General features: G+C 42.7%; 1 protein-coding gene across 1 annotated transcript in view; it reads left to right on the top strand.

Moving 5' to 3' along the window:
* The window catches only part of ctnna2 (catenin (cadherin-associated protein), alpha 2), a 261478-nt gene that overhangs the window by 39795 nt on the left and 203983 nt on the right, over positions 1-17700 (top strand). The window contains exons 3-6 of the mRNA XM_072385076.1: positions 2899-3094; positions 6588-6754; positions 7497-7616; positions 8239-8505. Of these exons, the coding sequence (XP_072241177.1) occupies positions 2899-3094; positions 6588-6754; positions 7497-7616; positions 8239-8505 (750 nt within the window). The remainder of the gene's footprint in view (positions 1-2898; positions 3095-6587; positions 6755-7496; positions 7617-8238; positions 8506-17700) is intronic.

The following is a 17700-nucleotide window of genomic DNA, read 5'->3' as shown; positions in this document are numbered from 1 at the left end:
GACGTCTAGTGCTGGCATCCATCTCCAGTGGCTTACAATAAACCGCCAACCGCTAACGAATTCTCACAACTTCAAGCTGCGCTGTTCATCCGAAAGATCTCCACAGCTCCACAAAGGAGCCGGTGACGTGACTTTTATCGAACTAGCACGTCAGAAAGTTGTGTTCGTTTTACAATTTAAACGGCACGAGTCGTGCTGCCAGCCGTATTCGACCTATGTGGGCGGTCATAGAACATTATACAATGTGTACTCACCTGCCGGCTGTAGTGGTTCCAACAAAAGAAGAGAAAGGAAACTGACAGACGAACCAGTTATCCACCTCCACCCCATTCAGATGGTTGCTGATTCCTTTATTTATTTACAACCAAGAATTACTGTTGTGTTGTAAGAATACAGCTACTCACTAAAAAAAACTGTAAATCCAAAAGAATAATTACGATTAAATCACAATCAAGCAGCTATGTCCATGCTTCGGTTCACCCGTATATCAGTACAGCGCTGCATCATTTTTGTTTGAACAGTCTAAAAAGGAACCTGCGTGTGTGTGTAGCAGAGGAAAGTCTCTACACACTACTTTTTTACGGCTCTAAATGATTGTAGGACAAGCTCTCACACTTGCTGATGTCTACACACCCGCAGCAAAGCGTGTTCAGCCGAGCAACTTCCCCCAAAAAACAGCAGTGAGAGGAAACGAGGAAAGAGGCGGGGTCTCTGAAGAGAAAGGGACCACCACGCACCTTTACCGGGTTATAAGAAATGAGTGATACTTTTGTGTATATTTTAAACTGTCAGCACAATAAAAAGTTCTTTAAACTTTAGATGCAGGAAGCCGGCTTTGTTTAGAAGAGATCTAACGATGGCGGTACATTTGTAAGAGTGGTCCGTTAGAGGCAAAAGACAAAGCCCTCCTTTATTTTCTATGTATACGAGTCCCTTTGAGTCTGTGTGTCCTCGAGTTTTTCTCGTCTCATTTGACAGGTAACTACAACAAGTTGTTGGTTCATGAAATGGGGAAAAAAGTTGGTGATAAGTTTAAAGCCATCGTAAGAAGATGGCGAGCAGATGAGCTTCAAGGTTAGCTTTCGGGCCCGCTGTGAACGACGGGTAGTGTTGTTAAATCATGAATTCCTATTTCAACGAGAACGCATTCACAACCCAAAAAAAAAGTCTCACATCAGTGTGACTATTCTCAGATCCATCACGAGTAAGGACATCATTAAAGTTTATACTCTGTGCTCAAAGCCCTGAAGTAATGCCAGCTTGGCAGGACATAACTTTGCTTTTAGAGGCTTTTCAGAGCGAAGGCCTCATATATACTCCACAAACTAATCATATCGCACCATCATGACACAGCTGCTGTGAGACTGAACCTAAACTAAACTCTGACTGGAGAATACAGTAAAGCTCCATTTGTTCTGGTATGCAGCCAAAGTTTAATGATTGCCGTCATTTTGTTGCATGTTTGGTGAGTCTTTCTTTTAAAGCCCTAAAATAATATTCTTTTTCCTTGCAGAATAAGGGACGACTTTGGTTTTATGATGATCACACTCCTACGTCTCGTTCCGGCTGGTCGTTAAGCTTTCAGTTTGAAGGCCCATTCGGTTTGTGGCGTGCGACTTGTTCAAAATTGGCTTCTTTTCTCCCGAACCCACCAGACGGCGTTACAGCATTAATGGGGTGAAACATTCACCGACATCGTATTTGTTCCATAGAAAGTCGTCTGCATTTATTTTTTTCTCCACAAACTGCCCTCTCTGCTGCATCCATTGGGAGAAATCCAAAACTGTATGAACTTGTACACAAATGCTTCCGGATCATTCTAGAAGAAGCATCTTCTCAGATATCCTGTAGTCAACAAAGCCTGCTTTTAAACAATGAATACAATCAGATGACGGACTCATTTGAACGCATCATCTCATTGATTCTGGGTGGTACAGCCTGCCCAGCAGAGTTCAGATTCAGCTGTATTGTCTTTACTAGAAGGACGGCTTGAAGAAGCGGATACTCAACAGCATTTTTATTTAAGTTCAGGCAGGTATATTTTCAGAGGGTGCGAACCTCTCCAGCCTGAACGATGTTACCATTTCTCCCGGATCAAACACGACCACCTGACTTTGCAGCCTCGTTTTTCTGTAGTTTGCAACCTTTCCCCAAAGCTGTTTCAATGCCAATCATTAAAGCAAAATATTCTCTCACAATGGAATGTGCCTGCATTGAAGTATCTTCTTATTCTGCACACGAGGAAAGAGAGAAGATTGGTTGAATCATACTTTTATTGCTCCGGTGTTGATGGGGATCAGCTGGACACTGGAAGCTGAACCCTTTCTCTCTCTGAATAAGTCCCAAATGGTCTGCTTTAAATGATGTTTTTGACATAATGACATTGTGATTGCTTTGTTACTCTAATTTACAGACTGTAGGAGAAAACACTTGAAATGCATCTCAGTCTAATACAATCCTGTACAGCTTCAGGACCAACTAAGACCGCTGTGTTCCAACACTCCAGACTTCAGTTAACACCCCTGAAACTAGTTAACAAAAAGTGAAGACTTGCCATAATAAAGATGGACTGTGGCAGGTGGCGTTATGGCCGTTTCATTGGACTGTGTCACATTTTACAGTGTTACATTTTCCAGGCCCGGGCTGTGTAAAGAGTCTTATCAGCAAACCCCACAACAGATCATAACTTCAATACTGTAAACAGAGTTTATGGAATTCTGGAATAATGTCATCCGTAAACTGAAGTGATGCCGTTGTGTCTTGATTGGGCAGCATGGATGTTTTGCACCAAAACATTCAATATCAGCTAAACACGGTCACTCTGGGCAAAGGCCAATCGCAGCAAAGAGCCGTTTTCCGTTTGTCAGCCTGCCGTAACGCTCCTCTCCCGTTTCCCAGGTGACCACGCTGGTGAACACCAGCAACAAAGGCCCATCCAGTAAGAAGAAGGGACGGTCAAAGAAGGCTCACGTCCTCGCGGTGTCCGTGGAGCAGGCCACCCAGAACTTTCTGGAAAAGGGTGATCAGATTGCCGAAGACAGCCAGGACCTCAAGGAGGAGCTCATTGCTGCTGTGGGCGATGTTCGAAAGCAAGGTAACCTTAAGTGTTCTTATGCAGAGACAGAGCTTGCTGAGCGACAGCTGTTAACTAACGCTGGTCAGATAACTGCAACATCACTTATACATCTAGAAATGTGTGTCTTTGCATCAGTTGTATCATAAGGTTTACCCACCGTTCATTCTCGGTCTATAGCTTGTTTATCAATTCCTTACATGTAAAGAGTTCATTTGGAGCCTTTTTGCGTGTATATTTATGGAGATAAAGGGATGTAAATTGATGTAAATGTCATTCAAAAATGGGAGTAGCCTGTTTGTGTAGCCTTGAATCTACTGAATTCTTTATTTCATACATATTTATGGGTTTGATCAATCGTTCTGACTGGAATGAGAGGGCCTGTTGACACCACTTTATGACTATTCTCCTGACGAGAATGAGCAGATGGGGAAAGCGAATGCCATGAAATGATAAAGCTTGGGAAAAACAAACCAAATTAGTGCTGATGTCGAAACAAGTGAAACGTCAGCCGAAACATAGGCAGATGCAGAGTTAAGGTTAGCAACGCAAATCCATTCAATTTAACACATTAGTTCCCATTAGTTTTGGAGCTTCATTGGATGCATGCAGTCAAGTGAATGTGATGAGTTTAGATCTGGAGTTGTTTACCCTAAAGTCAAGCATCGTTAAAGCTTCAGCTGTCTGCGATCATGAGGAACCGTGCTGATTTTTGATATATTATAGATCTATAGATATTGTAGCTTTTCACTTCGGCTGCTCTTGCTTGGAGCTCTTACTCGGATGACGCAACGTTGCCGTTATTTGTAGTTCTCATGACTTTTCTGTGCTGCGAGCAAACCGGTTAGCCTTTCCTGTATGTGAATACAATGTTTGCCCCCGGAATGGGTAATGAGCAATGAGCTTCTTGTTCAGCCACATCACAACATCAGCAGAAATGATAAATGGAGTTCAGCTTGTGCTGTGTTGAAGCTTCGTTCCTCATCCTGCTACATCAGCGCCACTCGGCCCGCCGGTGCTGTTGGCTACTGACTTAAAGGCTTTGGCACATGGCTCTCGTGAGGTGTGAAATAGACTATTACTACACAGGTTGTCACCATAGCTGACATCAGAATGCACTTGATCAATGTGTCCACGTGTTAGGCATGCGAGCCAAAACCTGAGGAAAGCTGCATTTTGTTTTAAATCAAGGCCATTTTATAGGCTGACTGATGCCTTTAAGGCAAGTCTGTGTCGTCTGAGAAAAGCAGTTTCTTAAACTTAGCAACACTTCTCATCCAATAACCTTTTACATCCTTTAACCTCTCACATGACAAGATGGGCATGATAGAAAGCTCCTCAGGAGGCAAGAGCACCATTAGTGGGCACAGTTTATTCTCTCCCTACTCTCCCCCTCTTTTCTTGGCTGGATAAATGTACAAGAGTACAAAACAGGCCAACGGTATATATTTCTGAATGTGCCGTGTTGACTGCGTTCAGCAGGCTTGAACAGAACTCGCCTCTAGCAGCACCTGGAAATGTCCTCCTTTTTAAACAGCACCGTGTATCCAGTGAAAGTCACTGTTGGATATGAAATGCCTTTGAGTCTCTCAACGGCTCATCAGACAACCTCATCACACCAAACTCCTTTATCTTGTCATGATTAAAGTTGAAATGCTGATTTTTAGTGCTCAGGGGAGTCCAGTAGTCAAAGCCTTTGTGCTTTCACTCCTTCCAAGCTCAGTGCAGGCATGAACAGACACGAGGTGCAGCCATTCTTCAGCTTCTGTTTTTTTATATTCTCCTTGAAGCATTTTCTTTTCTTTTTTGTTAAATGACCCTTTTCTGTAGGGTAAACAAACTTAATTTACTCAGAGATTTCATGTATGAATAGAGAGCTGCCGCTGCCAGTTCAATACTGACTGACCATTAAGAATTTACAGTAGTATTTATAGGAACACTTGGTATGATGGCCCTGTTGCCTCGCAGCAAGAACATTATCAGTTTAAACCCCGCTGGCTGTTTGGAGTCTTCCTGTGTGGAATTTTTATGTTCTCCCCGAGCCTGCATGGGGCTTTCACTGGGTGCTCCAGTTTCCTCTCACACTCCAAAGAAAAGCACGTCGGGTTTCTTTGTGATTTTACTGTGGCCATACATGTGGGAGTGAGCACGCACGGTTGGCCAGTCTCTGTAATTCTTACGTGTGATCGACTGACAGCCTGTCCAGCGAGTCTCCTGCTTCTCATTCAGCGTCAGTCGGGATAGTTTTCAGCTGTCCACGACCCTAAATGGGACTAAACGGGTATATCTGTAGTCTTACCAATGGCCTCATGTTAGAACTGAAACCAAAATTTTGCTGGTAAATACTAAGTCACCTTAATTCTTAACATAAACAATGGTGAATGATAATAAAAAAATTTAATATATATACATTCGCTGCTGTTTTTTCTCATGTTACCTAACCAACAGTAGGACAGCTGAACTTATATCACGGCTCTGTACACTACAGGGTTAGTTCTTTGGAGCTAACGTTATGGGAAAGGTTGACAGTACAGAACATAATCCAAGTGAACGTTAAACTTTATGAAACTGACTTAGCTTCCTTCTCAGCGCTGCAGTCGCATTAACGAGCAAGCCACGCTAAACCGTTTGAATCAACAGTTAGTGGGAACGGGTCCAGGTTAATCTGATTAGCAAAGCTGTGGGTCATCGGCGTGTGCTGTGGTTCTGCCAAGCCGCCAGCCTGAAAGCAAGAGACCCAGTGCCACACGGCACGACTTCTTAAGGAAAATTAGAGTGTTTAATTTGTGTGTGTGGTCTCCAAGCTTGGCTTGTACAACAGGCCACACTGACTATCTGTGAGTGTGTATTTGGGGGCTTCTTTGGCTGTTCCTGTGTCTGTACAGAACACAAGAAAGGAGCCTCGTGTTCAGAGCACAGCTACAAATGCATTGCAAGTGGAGATATGACGAAGAAATCCTGTTGTGGAAGTGGTAATATATTAAAAACCGCGATGATTACAAATGATCAAAACCTATTATTACAACATTCACTGAGAATTTCTTGTGATTCTTTGTAAAATCTTGGTGACATCAGTAGGTGAGGCAATATTTTCTGCTGAACTGCTTTCTAATCACTCCTACACTCCTACATACAGATACATGCAGTATTCATATCAACGCCTCGATTGCTATTCTCAGCATGTTTTAAAGAAAACGGGTCATTTCCATAGCCTAATTTGCACGTCACAGGCTGCCTCCTGATATGACTGATAAATAGCTTATAGCTGTTGTTACTATATTGATGCCGATTATTATTTCTAACACCTGAACTGAATGACAGGAGGGTAGCGATGGACGGTGCTGTATATGACTGATGTAGCTCTTTCATAATCTCTTTATTGCTTTAAAGTGATTACACTTAATCTGCCACTGAAAGTGTTAAACACGAGAAACGTGCAGGTGAATGCCGGATATACACACACACACACACACACAAATATTCCCACTCACCCTTTTTTCCTTCCATCTTTCAGGGGATACGATGCGCATTGCCTCGTCCGAGTTTGCCGATGACCCCTGTTCCTCTGTTAAACGTGGTACGATGGTGAGGGCTGCTCGCGCCCTGCTGTCTGCTGTCACCCGCCTGCTCATCCTCGCCGACATGGCCGACGTCATGAGGCTTCTTGCCCATCTTAAAATCGTGAGTGCAGATGCGAACACACGGCGTCCTCCTCGAACAGCAGTTCAGCATGTTTGCCTGTTAACGTAGGATCCTGTGAGCTGGTAGGTCAGCTGTCAAAGGGCTGTGGTTGCTGGCTGTGACTTATAGTATAAAGTACTTTGTTTAGCCTCACGTGCTGAATGTACCACAGGGTAATGGACTCCTTTCACTTACACATTGTGGGCTCTTGTCAAAACTTTTGGACATATTAACATATAAATGAGACCTGGAAGAGAATCTTGAGAACACCCATCCTCATAAATGCCCTACTGTGATGAACTACACTCAGTCACTGTAGTCATTTGGAGAGCATAGATTTCTTGATTACTTATTTCGATGGCATTGGGGCTTTGTAATAAATGAGATAAACCAGCGCAATTGAATGAGATTGCTAAAAATGAGACTTAGTAAAATTGAAAGACTAAATGGTTATTGCCTTTTTTAGAATCTGGTGGCAATTATGAGGAAAAAGAAAAGATTAGGGTCGTTAGCAGGAAGGAAAAAAAACAAAACAATCTCCATATACAGGGGCTGTATCACGATTTTCCACAAATGATTTTATTCAAATACAGTTTCACTAAAATAAATAGGATGGTGGTACTAATATGACCTGGGATTTCTTATTTGATTGAAATACAAAACGCCAGTCCTTGTTGGTTAATTTTCAGCTGTTTCCATGGATATTTTGAAAAAACCTAGTTTGTGCTTGTGTGTGTGACAGGTGGAGGAGGCCTTAGAGGGAGTAAAGAATGCTACCAATGAGCAGGACCTGGCCAACCGCTTCAAAGAGTTTGGGAAGGAGATGGTGAAGCTCAACTATGTGGCAGCCCGGAGACAGCAGGTAACCGTACATAAGCCACATAATTATTCTATATTATTCCATGCATTTAAGTTGGTGTGCTAATCTAGCCGATTAGGGTCTGATTGTTTGCATAATCAGTTAATCTTTCAGGGTTTATTTGAGCCGGGGGGAATGACATGTCAAAGTATTTTTATACAGTGCCCAGTGTGACACCAAATGATGTGAAGAATCTCCCCCTAAAAATGTCGTGTTGGCAAGAGAGCGCGCTGCCTCACAGTCCCAGAGCAACGCACTGAACTGAATTCTATTCAGCTTCACAGCTGCTGATCTGCTGACAACGCTTTAACTTTGTTTGGTTGGAACAACACAAATGCGTCGACAGGGACATAAACTTTGTTTCTTCTCTTTTAGAAAGAGATTTCTCTAAAGGGAACCTGTTTGTTTTGCTCTGTTGTGAATTACTGACGCTCTCAAGAACATCTTAACACCCCTGTTTGACTCTTAAAACAACACTTCAGATTCATATCTTCTTTGCATACATTGTCTGTGTGATTCTCAGTTTGACGGATCCTTGATTTGTTTATCTGTTGTTTTCTCGAATACACCATCAGGCTGCAAATGATTGATGGTTCTCCACTGAGATCCTTTGTCACATTCGCAGGAGCTGAAAGATCCCCAGTGTCGAGATGAGATGGCAGCTGCTCGTGGGGCTCTAAAGAAAAACGCCACCATGCTATATACAGCCTCACAGGCGTTCCTGCGCCACCCAGATGTGGCAGCCACGCGTGCCAACCGAGACTATGTATTCAAGCAGGTCCAGGAGGCCATTGGAGGCATTTCCAGTGCTGCTCAGGCCACCTCGCCAACCGACGAGAAGCACAGCCATGCTGGCATCGGGGAACTGGCCGCTGCCCTCAATGAATTCGATGTAAGTCCGCAAGTTTTCTGTTCTTTACTTTACTTCAAACGCTACACCTGCCACATGTATGCTTGGTCCCTGCTATATGTCAACTTTCAGGGGATATAAATGACCTCTTTTTAAGGTAAGACTCCACTGAGGAAACCTGTTGTGTCTGATCTCTCATCAAGATACCAGCTTTTGTAAAAGAGACGGTGAGAATGACAGAGGCCGTATGTCGATGCGATCTGAGATTTTCTCGTCTTATTGATGTGGATTCTTAGTCATCCGGCTCATGGTAACACTACATACTTGAATGGAAGCTACTTTACCGGGGAATGTTTCTTCAGCTCTGACTGAGTGGCGGGGAGTTGAGCAGCATTTTATCTGAGGTGTGCACCTTTATGTCGGGGTTGATGTTCAGCAGCCCACATACATCTCAAGTATAAGGGAGATTCTTTTGAGGGCAGTAACATCATCACTGTGTGAACATTGTTCCCCGTTACCCCTTGGTCTGACTTTAGAATATACTCGTAATTCCCTCTTTGTTGACATGGCAACATGGGAGACACCAGCAAGATATTACCAGTGCTTATCACCACCTTGTTAACAGCACTTTTTTACACGTTTGCACGTATATTTACAGTTACACTTCAACTCTGTAGTGAGTCTGTCGGTTTCCTTAGTTCGGCAACTTTCTTTTTAAATTGGCTTTTTATGAATTGGAACTAATTTGGATTTTAATTCATTCAATTTGATTGGATTGTGATTGGATTAGAATCCATAATTGACTTGAATTGGACTGTACTTTGTTGTGATTTGTTGCTATATAAACAAACTGAATTGGACTACGATGAGAATAGTGACAGGCTAAACTATTTAGCAGTTGAGGGGAGTTGATGTATGACACTGAACCCCTTTGGATGGTCATTACAAGTGGTTTGGACATAATAAGAGAAGTATTACTATTTTTATCCTGCATGCAGTTAGCTGGCAAACTAGAACTTGTGTTGTTCTGGCTGCATTTAGATGAATGGAACTTTTTTTCTGAACTGTGTTGTATGGACATGATTTTTATTCTTTCTTTCTAAGAAACAAGAGCAAAAAGTCTTGTTTTTAACAATACCCACGTTTCTGTACACTTAGGCTATGTTGAACAGGGAAAAGAAAGCAAGTTTTAAAGAAGAGGCAGCCTCTGGTATCACCCACTGAAAACACTTACAGAGTAGGCTTGACTCTGCCCACCAGGCAGTTTCACAGCCATTCACACCTTAAGTCTTGTGACTAAAACATGTTGATCAGGCAGATGGACAGCTAAGAGGTGACAATGACCTAGACAAACGCAACACAGAATGGGCTGGTGCGTCATCTCAACAGCTCTCATAGGGCGACTGTCCCAGCAGTAGGTTATAAGCCCGAAGCTCCCCGACAATCAGAATTAGAGTTAAGAATTAAACTTGGCCAAGAACTGAGAACAGATGTCAAGTTCCTTCTTTTCGGTCTCTTTGGAGTATAGACACTGATATAGACAATGGCTCTGGGTCTGCACCATGTGGAAATACTCCCTGGTACATCAGGAGGAGTCCCTTTCTGGGCTCTTTTGGAAGAGCTTTCAGGACTGCTGTGTCTGCATGAGTGACATTTCATATCTGAGTAACCATTTTTCAGTTATTATTTCCCTCCACTTCTACTGCACAGAGATTTACTGTGAGTTTAAGTTGTTGTGGCTCCTCCCCAAATTTGATTAAACATTAGCTCCCCACACTGTTATTTCTGCATTTCTGTACAGTACATCAAGCTCATGTCATGTTTAAAAGTAGTTTTACAAAGACGGGTCTCTGCTGCCCTCTAGTGGCCTCTTATTTACATTGAACTGTTTCTATAGTGATAGCTTTGCCATAGAGCAGTTGCATCATATGTTATGTTCAGGATCTGTTCTCTTGGCGTTACAAATATTGCCATCTGATCCTGAGGCATGTGTTTGAACTTCACCTTATTGACTTTGCGAAGAGGCCCAGTCTGTGTTTGCATAATGCATTTAAGGCATTTAGCTGACACATGCAAAACAACCTAATGTGAATATTCAGCATGTGGCACAACCGATCATGATTACATCAGCAACTCCAATTTATATATTATAAAATTGATTACATGTGGTGATTAAACTGCCTCAGAACAACTTTAAGTTTTATTAGAGATGAGCCTGTAGTCAGAAATGCTGTTGTTTTTGGCAAAGACACCACTCCCAGGTACCTAACATTCATGTTTTATGGAACAGGCATTTGGTTTTTGCTGTTTTATCTTTTAATTTTGGTCTTTATACCCCCTCTTTCTGAGAGTTTGCATATTTGCAGACTGTTCTGTGGGAATTGCCCATCGTGTATATAACATTGGGGATTTCTAAACTTGGTTTTCCTACAAAAAATTTTCACATGTTTGGTATTTTTCTTAAATGTGCAGGAAATTATTGTAGTGAACTAAAAGGTCCCACTGTGGTGGCTGTCAAATACACCTATTGAGTATAGATCTTTATCCCTTTCCATATTTATGTCATGGTTACGTATTGTTTCCAGGCAACATATCCTTCTCACACACACACACGCACACACTCCAACTCCCTGTTCTTCTTCCATTCTAAGCCCACATGATCTCACACACTCAAGTGCTGAAGCCGTGTTTAATAAAAAGTTTCTGCAGATTTAGGAAAAGGGTCTAAAGGTGGAGACTGGGATCTGAAAGTAATTTGCTCGTTTCTAGCGTGTGAGTGACATCTTGTGGTGATATTCAGAAGTACAATGTTTAGTCGCCCTTGCAGTGCCAAATGAATTTAGTAGAGCCAAGTGAATTGAAAACTGTTTGAAGAGACATTATTTTTAATTTCCTCTCCATCTTTTCTGTTTTCTTCTTATTTTGCATTCGTCCGTGGCAGAACGTATCAGACTCTGTCGTGTATGCAAAACAGCGTGGCCTTCTGGAAATGTAAAAGATATGTTTAATTCCAATTCCGTGCGGTCGGCAGAAAAGTAGCATATAAATGAACCAAATTAGCCTCTGTTTAGCCGGCTGAACTTGCCTGAAGCTGATGCATGTTGAATTCCTAACTCTCCACAGAGCGCTCAGACTACTGTGAAGGTTTTTGTTTTGTGTGTTAGTGCATGACTGTGCAGTGGCTCTGGTGAGAAACACGGAAACAGATCTGCATTGTGTATTGTTACTGTGTTCTCAGAATTGGAGCTCAAAACTTCTCTGTGTCGGTACAAACCGCTGAGCAGGTTGCTTTAAAGTTGATCATCTGTTTTGTGTGCAGTGGGTTGGTTTTGCCTCGGCCACTGCCGGTGATTGTTGACGACAGTCCACTCGCAGCGTCTCGATGCCTGTGTGGCACTCGACTACAACCCAGACTTTGACAGATGCACTGACGAAACGGCTTCTGATAATGGAATTCTTTTCAGAACTGACGGCTTGTGAGCGAGCTGCAGCATGAATGTGCTCGATGCCATTGGACGATGTGTGCGAGTGGAGATGGACAAGCTGCTCTCTCTGATCATCCGATGATAATTTTGGTCAGACAATTAGCTTTGACTAATTCATTCTCGAGCCTGTTATCACCGCCTCTCGCAGCCTCTTGAAGCCGAGCATTACAGAACGCTTAGTCACTGAGAAATGCAGATATGCGATTAGAGAATACAAATGATTTATATCAAACTCACACTTCACACCGTGGACGAGTATAGCTGGTTTTGGGCAATCATTTGTAGAAATGGGCAGAATATGAAGTAGTTTTATGCAAATTTTGTTCTATTTTTAATTCAATGGGGAAAAAGCGTTTTGAGATTTTTTAAAATTTTAAAAAAATTTTTATTGTGGAGATCTAAAGTATTGGATCAGAGTTCAGAGGAAAGTGTTTTCCAGTCACTTAAGTTTCAATCTGTGTTGTTTTACTTCTGCTGTGGCATTTAATGCAAGGCAATGACCATGTGGATAATTAATCTCATTACAGAGACCTATTGCCTGCTCTCAAGCTTTTTTCTTTTCTTTAATGCTGTAGTTTTATACAAGGGTCATGACACATATTTTCCCCACAGGAATATAAAAAATTGATAAAAAGAACTTTGGGAACGGCAGGAAGAGACGCTGTTTTCCTTACTGCATTGCAGAGCCATTGAGCTGTCAAACATTGATTTTCATAACTTTAATCCCTTTATGCTGTGTAGTTTGCCGCTGTATGCGGTGGGGAAATACAAGTATCGAATTAGGATTGAGAGACACTCTGTTTTAAATGAGTCAACAGTGTTGTAGAACATCCCGAGCAGTGTGTATGCAGACTAAATAAACATTACTCAGCCACTGAGTGAGAATCATTCCTGACACTGAAGGTTAGACAAGATTTCTAAATGCTGTGCACAGAGACGGGTCTACAGGGCAGTGTATGAATAGGACAGAAAAAGGGGAATGACCTCATCTAAACTCTTTCTTTTCTTTTCTTTTTTTGTCAATCTTCATTTGACACCCAGAATTACAGCAGGACTCTGAGGTATTAGATCTATTAAGAGAGGAAACAAAGGTCGGCACAAGTTCAGTTTACTTCCTTTCAGTGTCGTTTGACTTATAATAGAGAGGCTGCCACTCCCCCACCGGCGTTGAACCTTTACCTTTAAGAGCTCTTCATCAGATCTATCACAGCGCTCCTTCTCCGAATGCCCAGAACAGGACTAAATGTCCTAAGAATGGACGGTAGTGTTGCAGACTTCCTTAGTGTTTCGCAGAAGTGGAGGAGCATTTTTAGGATGACCACTTTTGAATTTGCTGTCCAAGGAGGGCTCCTCTCATGTAGGAATGAAAGTCTTTATTTGGAGATATGAGCTCAGTGGGAGGACAGATGGAGCCAAAGCCCTACGGGAGCGTTGGTGAAGGCACACTGTGGCACACACTTAGATTTTTAGGTCACGGCACCAATTCTGTCAGATTCAAAGAGTCATGCCACAAATTCACAGTAGAAAATACTGACAAGTACAATTTATATTTGGTTGTACTCGGTTAATCCGAGCTGTTTTGAAAGGTTTTCCTGTGTGGCTCTGTTAAGAAGCATTTACACGCAGGCCCGCTGCGGACATACTGTGGCTCTTACCTGCTCTCTGTATATATTTCAATATGCAAAAAAAATCTACCCTCATGTCGTTCATATCACTTTATTGCTGCGCAGTTAAAAGAGAGCGCTGCTCTATACAGCCTTTTTATATTCCGACTCCTAATCTTTCTCGCTCCTTCACACTTATTTTGATGCGTCGCATCGAGGCATCAACAACGAACGGCCGCAAAGTAAGTACCTCTAACAGAAAGCTCCGTAGTATTAAAAAGATACAAGATACGCTGTGACTTGTAACTGAGCTGGGAAGAGCCTGTCAGAATAAGTATGAGTTATAGAGGACCTTCGTTTTATTCCTCTGCTGCCGCTGCTGCCTTCGATTAGATGAGCCAAGAATGGTGGGGAATAGATGGGGGTGGTGTCTTTTAACATAATTGTGATTGCATCAGGATGATTGCCTCGTCCTCGGCTTTCATTCTTCTTCCTCAACCAGCAAATTAGATTTGTCTCTTTCTGAGCAGGGCTAAAGTATTCTGTCTTTGAATTTGGAAGTTTTTCCTTATTATTATGTCAAGTTTGGCCAAGTGTGATGTCCTTTGTGTGTCACATCTGCTTTGTGTGGATCAGTGCAAACAGGTGGTCAAGAATACAGCTGTTCATACACATTAGCTTCAGCCTCAGAGAACCCAACAGCTTCCCGTAATGGCCAGCAGATGGCAGTGTTTCCTTTCCTTTAAGGCTTGTCCAGCTTTCCCACCCTCTCTCTCTATCTTTTCCATTTTTATCCCCTTTTCCTGCAAGTGCTTAGAAACAGAGATTTTCAGTTGTGCTCAGAGCAGCAGCCTGCGTCACATTGCATGTTTGCTTTTTTTACCATTAACGAGATTTAAGCGACTTTTTATGTAGTTCCCTGAATTGATCGTTGTCAAAGATGGTTCGATATTAGATGATCAGATACAGCCTCTCCAATGTGACCCCTAAGTCCACATATGCTGGACAGTAATGCCTCCCCTAAACTATCCCCGTTCGTGGGGACAGAGCCTGTTCTCTTGTGTCAAGAAAACTCATATACCCCCTGATACAAAAACTCTTTGAAAGGCACTTAGCGCCTGCGTATTTATTGTTTACACACACAAGGGCAAACATAAAAGCGCGTTTCATTCACACAACTCTGTCAGAGCCGAGCTTTGAGCCTGCGGCAGGGATCCAAGACACTCTGGATCACTTTACCATGATTTATATTTCCATCTGCTTGTCCTCAGCGCTACCTCTCCCTTTTTTCTGTGGGTTATTCACTTCTGTTTCCCTTACCGTTCCTCTAATTCTTCCCATTTCTCTTTTTTGTCCTCGTCGTCTGCTGTGTTTTGAACTGAGCCTATTTGATTGCAGCATTGTATTTTTATGCAAAACTCCCTCCATGTATTGCAGGGGCTGTAGTCTCACTGCAAAATCATATGCTGGTCCTCACTCTGCATACATTATGGTCCAACTATAACTGGATTTACTTGATAGCTCCGGGAAAGCGTGCCTGACAGCCAGTCCTTTCAATCTCACTGCAGTAAGAACTACCTCAAAGTGTAAGTTGCTGCTCGTGTCCATCTGTGTCGAGACAGGTAAACGGGCGTTAATGTTTATTGCACTGAGACGCTCCTCACAGCTAATTGGGGATTCCAATAAACATCCAGCTGTCAGAACAGTCAAGAGCTGCTGATCCTCCTTTTTTCTGTCTCTTTTACAGTGATGCACTTATATGATGATGGATTGCATATCTTGTTTCGCGGTGCTTTCTTTATTCCTCACCAGTCTAATGGGTACCTTTCTCTGGCAGTATGAGCAACATGTACAGTAGTGACTGCACGGTGATGACCTTTCAGCGCTTTGCATTTGCACATGAGCTCCTGCTGGGCTAGCTTCAGAGACTGGCTGGGAAACAACCTGGCTCTAATGTATGTATATGTATTCCTAACTGAGGGATAGCTTTCTTGGTAATTGCTGTATCAATCTGTGCAGTGCTATCTTTGCTGTCTCATTTCAGGCTCTTATTTCTCTCCCACTCTGCCCTTTCCCTCGCTCACAAACACTCTCTTCCTTAATTTCGAGCATGTGGGTGTTCAGGAGTGTATCTCGATCCTCACAACTCGTGACTCTTCGATGCGGAAGGTCAGGTGTATACATGCACAGATGCCCAATCATGCAGAGATGCACACTGGCCCTAAAATATTTATAAAAGCATTGAACACAATTCCAAGTGGCAGAGCTATTGACAGGGATCCTGTTGTGCTCGATAAACTTCCCCTCCCACTGTCATTTTCACCTTGGCCGGGCTGCATGTTAGTCCAGAGGTACACCTCTTAATTACAGCATCCTCTGCCTGCCGATTGCAACACTGCCTCATTCTCCATGGACAGATGCACCTGTCAAGAGAAATATGAATAGGGGAAGAAAGCTGAAGTAATGGGACATGACCGGGGGAAATAGAGAAGTATTGGTTTGTTTGTTGGTGTGCAGTAATTAGCCACCGACTGTCCCATCGTGATGGCGGTAAGGCATGAAGGAGCTTGGGAGGGAGTGAACTGGGAGCGGGAAAGGTTGGTAAACAGGATCTGTACTCGTTAGAGTTGGAGCTTATACTCTGAGGTCCAGCAACTGTTTTGCAGCTTCCAGACATTCTTTTTCTCTACTTGTTTTCTCTTAAAGATTTAGTCTTGCTCAGACCGACAAGGCACTTTGGCTGCTTGTTGATATATCAGCACGATGGGTACAGTAGAGTAGAAATGAGCACCGAGTTCGTCAGATTACAGAGAAATGTCTTATTAACCACCCTGCTGAACAATGAACAATTAAAAACAACAAGGATATAGAATTAGGTATACGAAATAATGAGAAAATCAGCAGTGTTCTTTGCTCTAAGATGTTTCAGTTCCTGACTGACGGATCTCAGATCAGCTCAAATGAAGCTCACTAATGGAGCAAACAAAGCAGAGTTAATTTTAACCAAAGTTAACTGTAACTGCTCAGATGTGAAATCAAACACATGCTGCAAATGTAAAGTATTTGGTCACCTTCCAGCTGTGAACTAAACGCAGTTTAACTTCATTATTCACGGTGCCCATGTCCTGCCGACGGTACAGCCAAGCTGTCGGCTAATGTGTGCATGCCAGCAGGTGAGGGAGTGAGTCAATCTGGCCACAACAAGCAGTTGCAGCGGGGCATCCGTTAATCCTGGCTGTCTCTGGTAAGAGTTTGTAAAAAGTGCCTGGTGAAAAATGAGCCGGCCTGTGTTCTCACCCCTCGATCACTGTGCCTCAGCACAAAATCGATTCACTGAGCATCCACTGACCATAGTAACCTCTGTAACCTTGTTTCTCTGATTAGTAATGCGACCTTCTTAACTCTAAGTACAACATCGGATCTTCCCACAATGAATACTTGATGTGTAACTCCAGTAACCAAACATACAGCGCCCGTAACATCCTAGCACAAGAGTGCTAAATTGGCTTTTTAATCCATTAAGAAATAAATCTGATTGTCTGAGCTGCTTGTGTTCCTTCCAACATCTGCAGGGCTGCATTAGACCTTCACTCCTTATGGAATTAATCCAGTTCCTTCTGTTGTTCCTTTTAGATTTAAATAAGCAACTCGAGTCCTACAAATTCTGGTATTCAGGCAAGATGGATTTCCATGATGAAGGCAGAACAGTTGCTAGAGGAACGGCTTGATGACACAGTGGTGATACAGAAGCTAATGCTTTCTCGTAGGGCAGGATCGACTTTTGCTTCTTGAATACCTATTTGCTGATCCGCCCTGACAATCCTGAACAGTCTAATTCCAGAGTTTAGTCCAGCATGTTTTAACCAGCTACTGTTTATTTAAAGCACATAATATTTGGCCATGCAAATGTCTTAAGAACGACGACAAGATCGTCGACCCGTGATGGTGTAAAGTTATTATTAACTCACTTTTTCACTTTTTCCTTGGCTCACATTCTAAGTAAGCAGAACACACACAAAAATAAAAAATTAAAAGAAACTGGATGGTTGGTGTTGGTTGGTATACTTCAAGCACTCCCTTCTTATATGGACAGGCAACCTAAATTAAAGCGCAACAGCCACCACAGTGAAATACCTCACAGCATCTTC

The sequence above is a fragment of the Leuresthes tenuis genome, unplaced genomic scaffold (genome assembly GCF_036924035.1).
Source record: "Leuresthes tenuis unplaced genomic scaffold, fLeuTen1.0.hap1 SCAF_4, whole genome shotgun sequence".
NCBI classification, from domain to species: domain Eukaryota; kingdom Metazoa; phylum Chordata; class Actinopteri; order Atheriniformes; family Atherinopsidae; genus Leuresthes; species Leuresthes tenuis.
The sequence above is the reverse complement of the archived record's forward strand: the minus strand, read 5'-3'. Positions and strand labels throughout refer to the sequence as shown.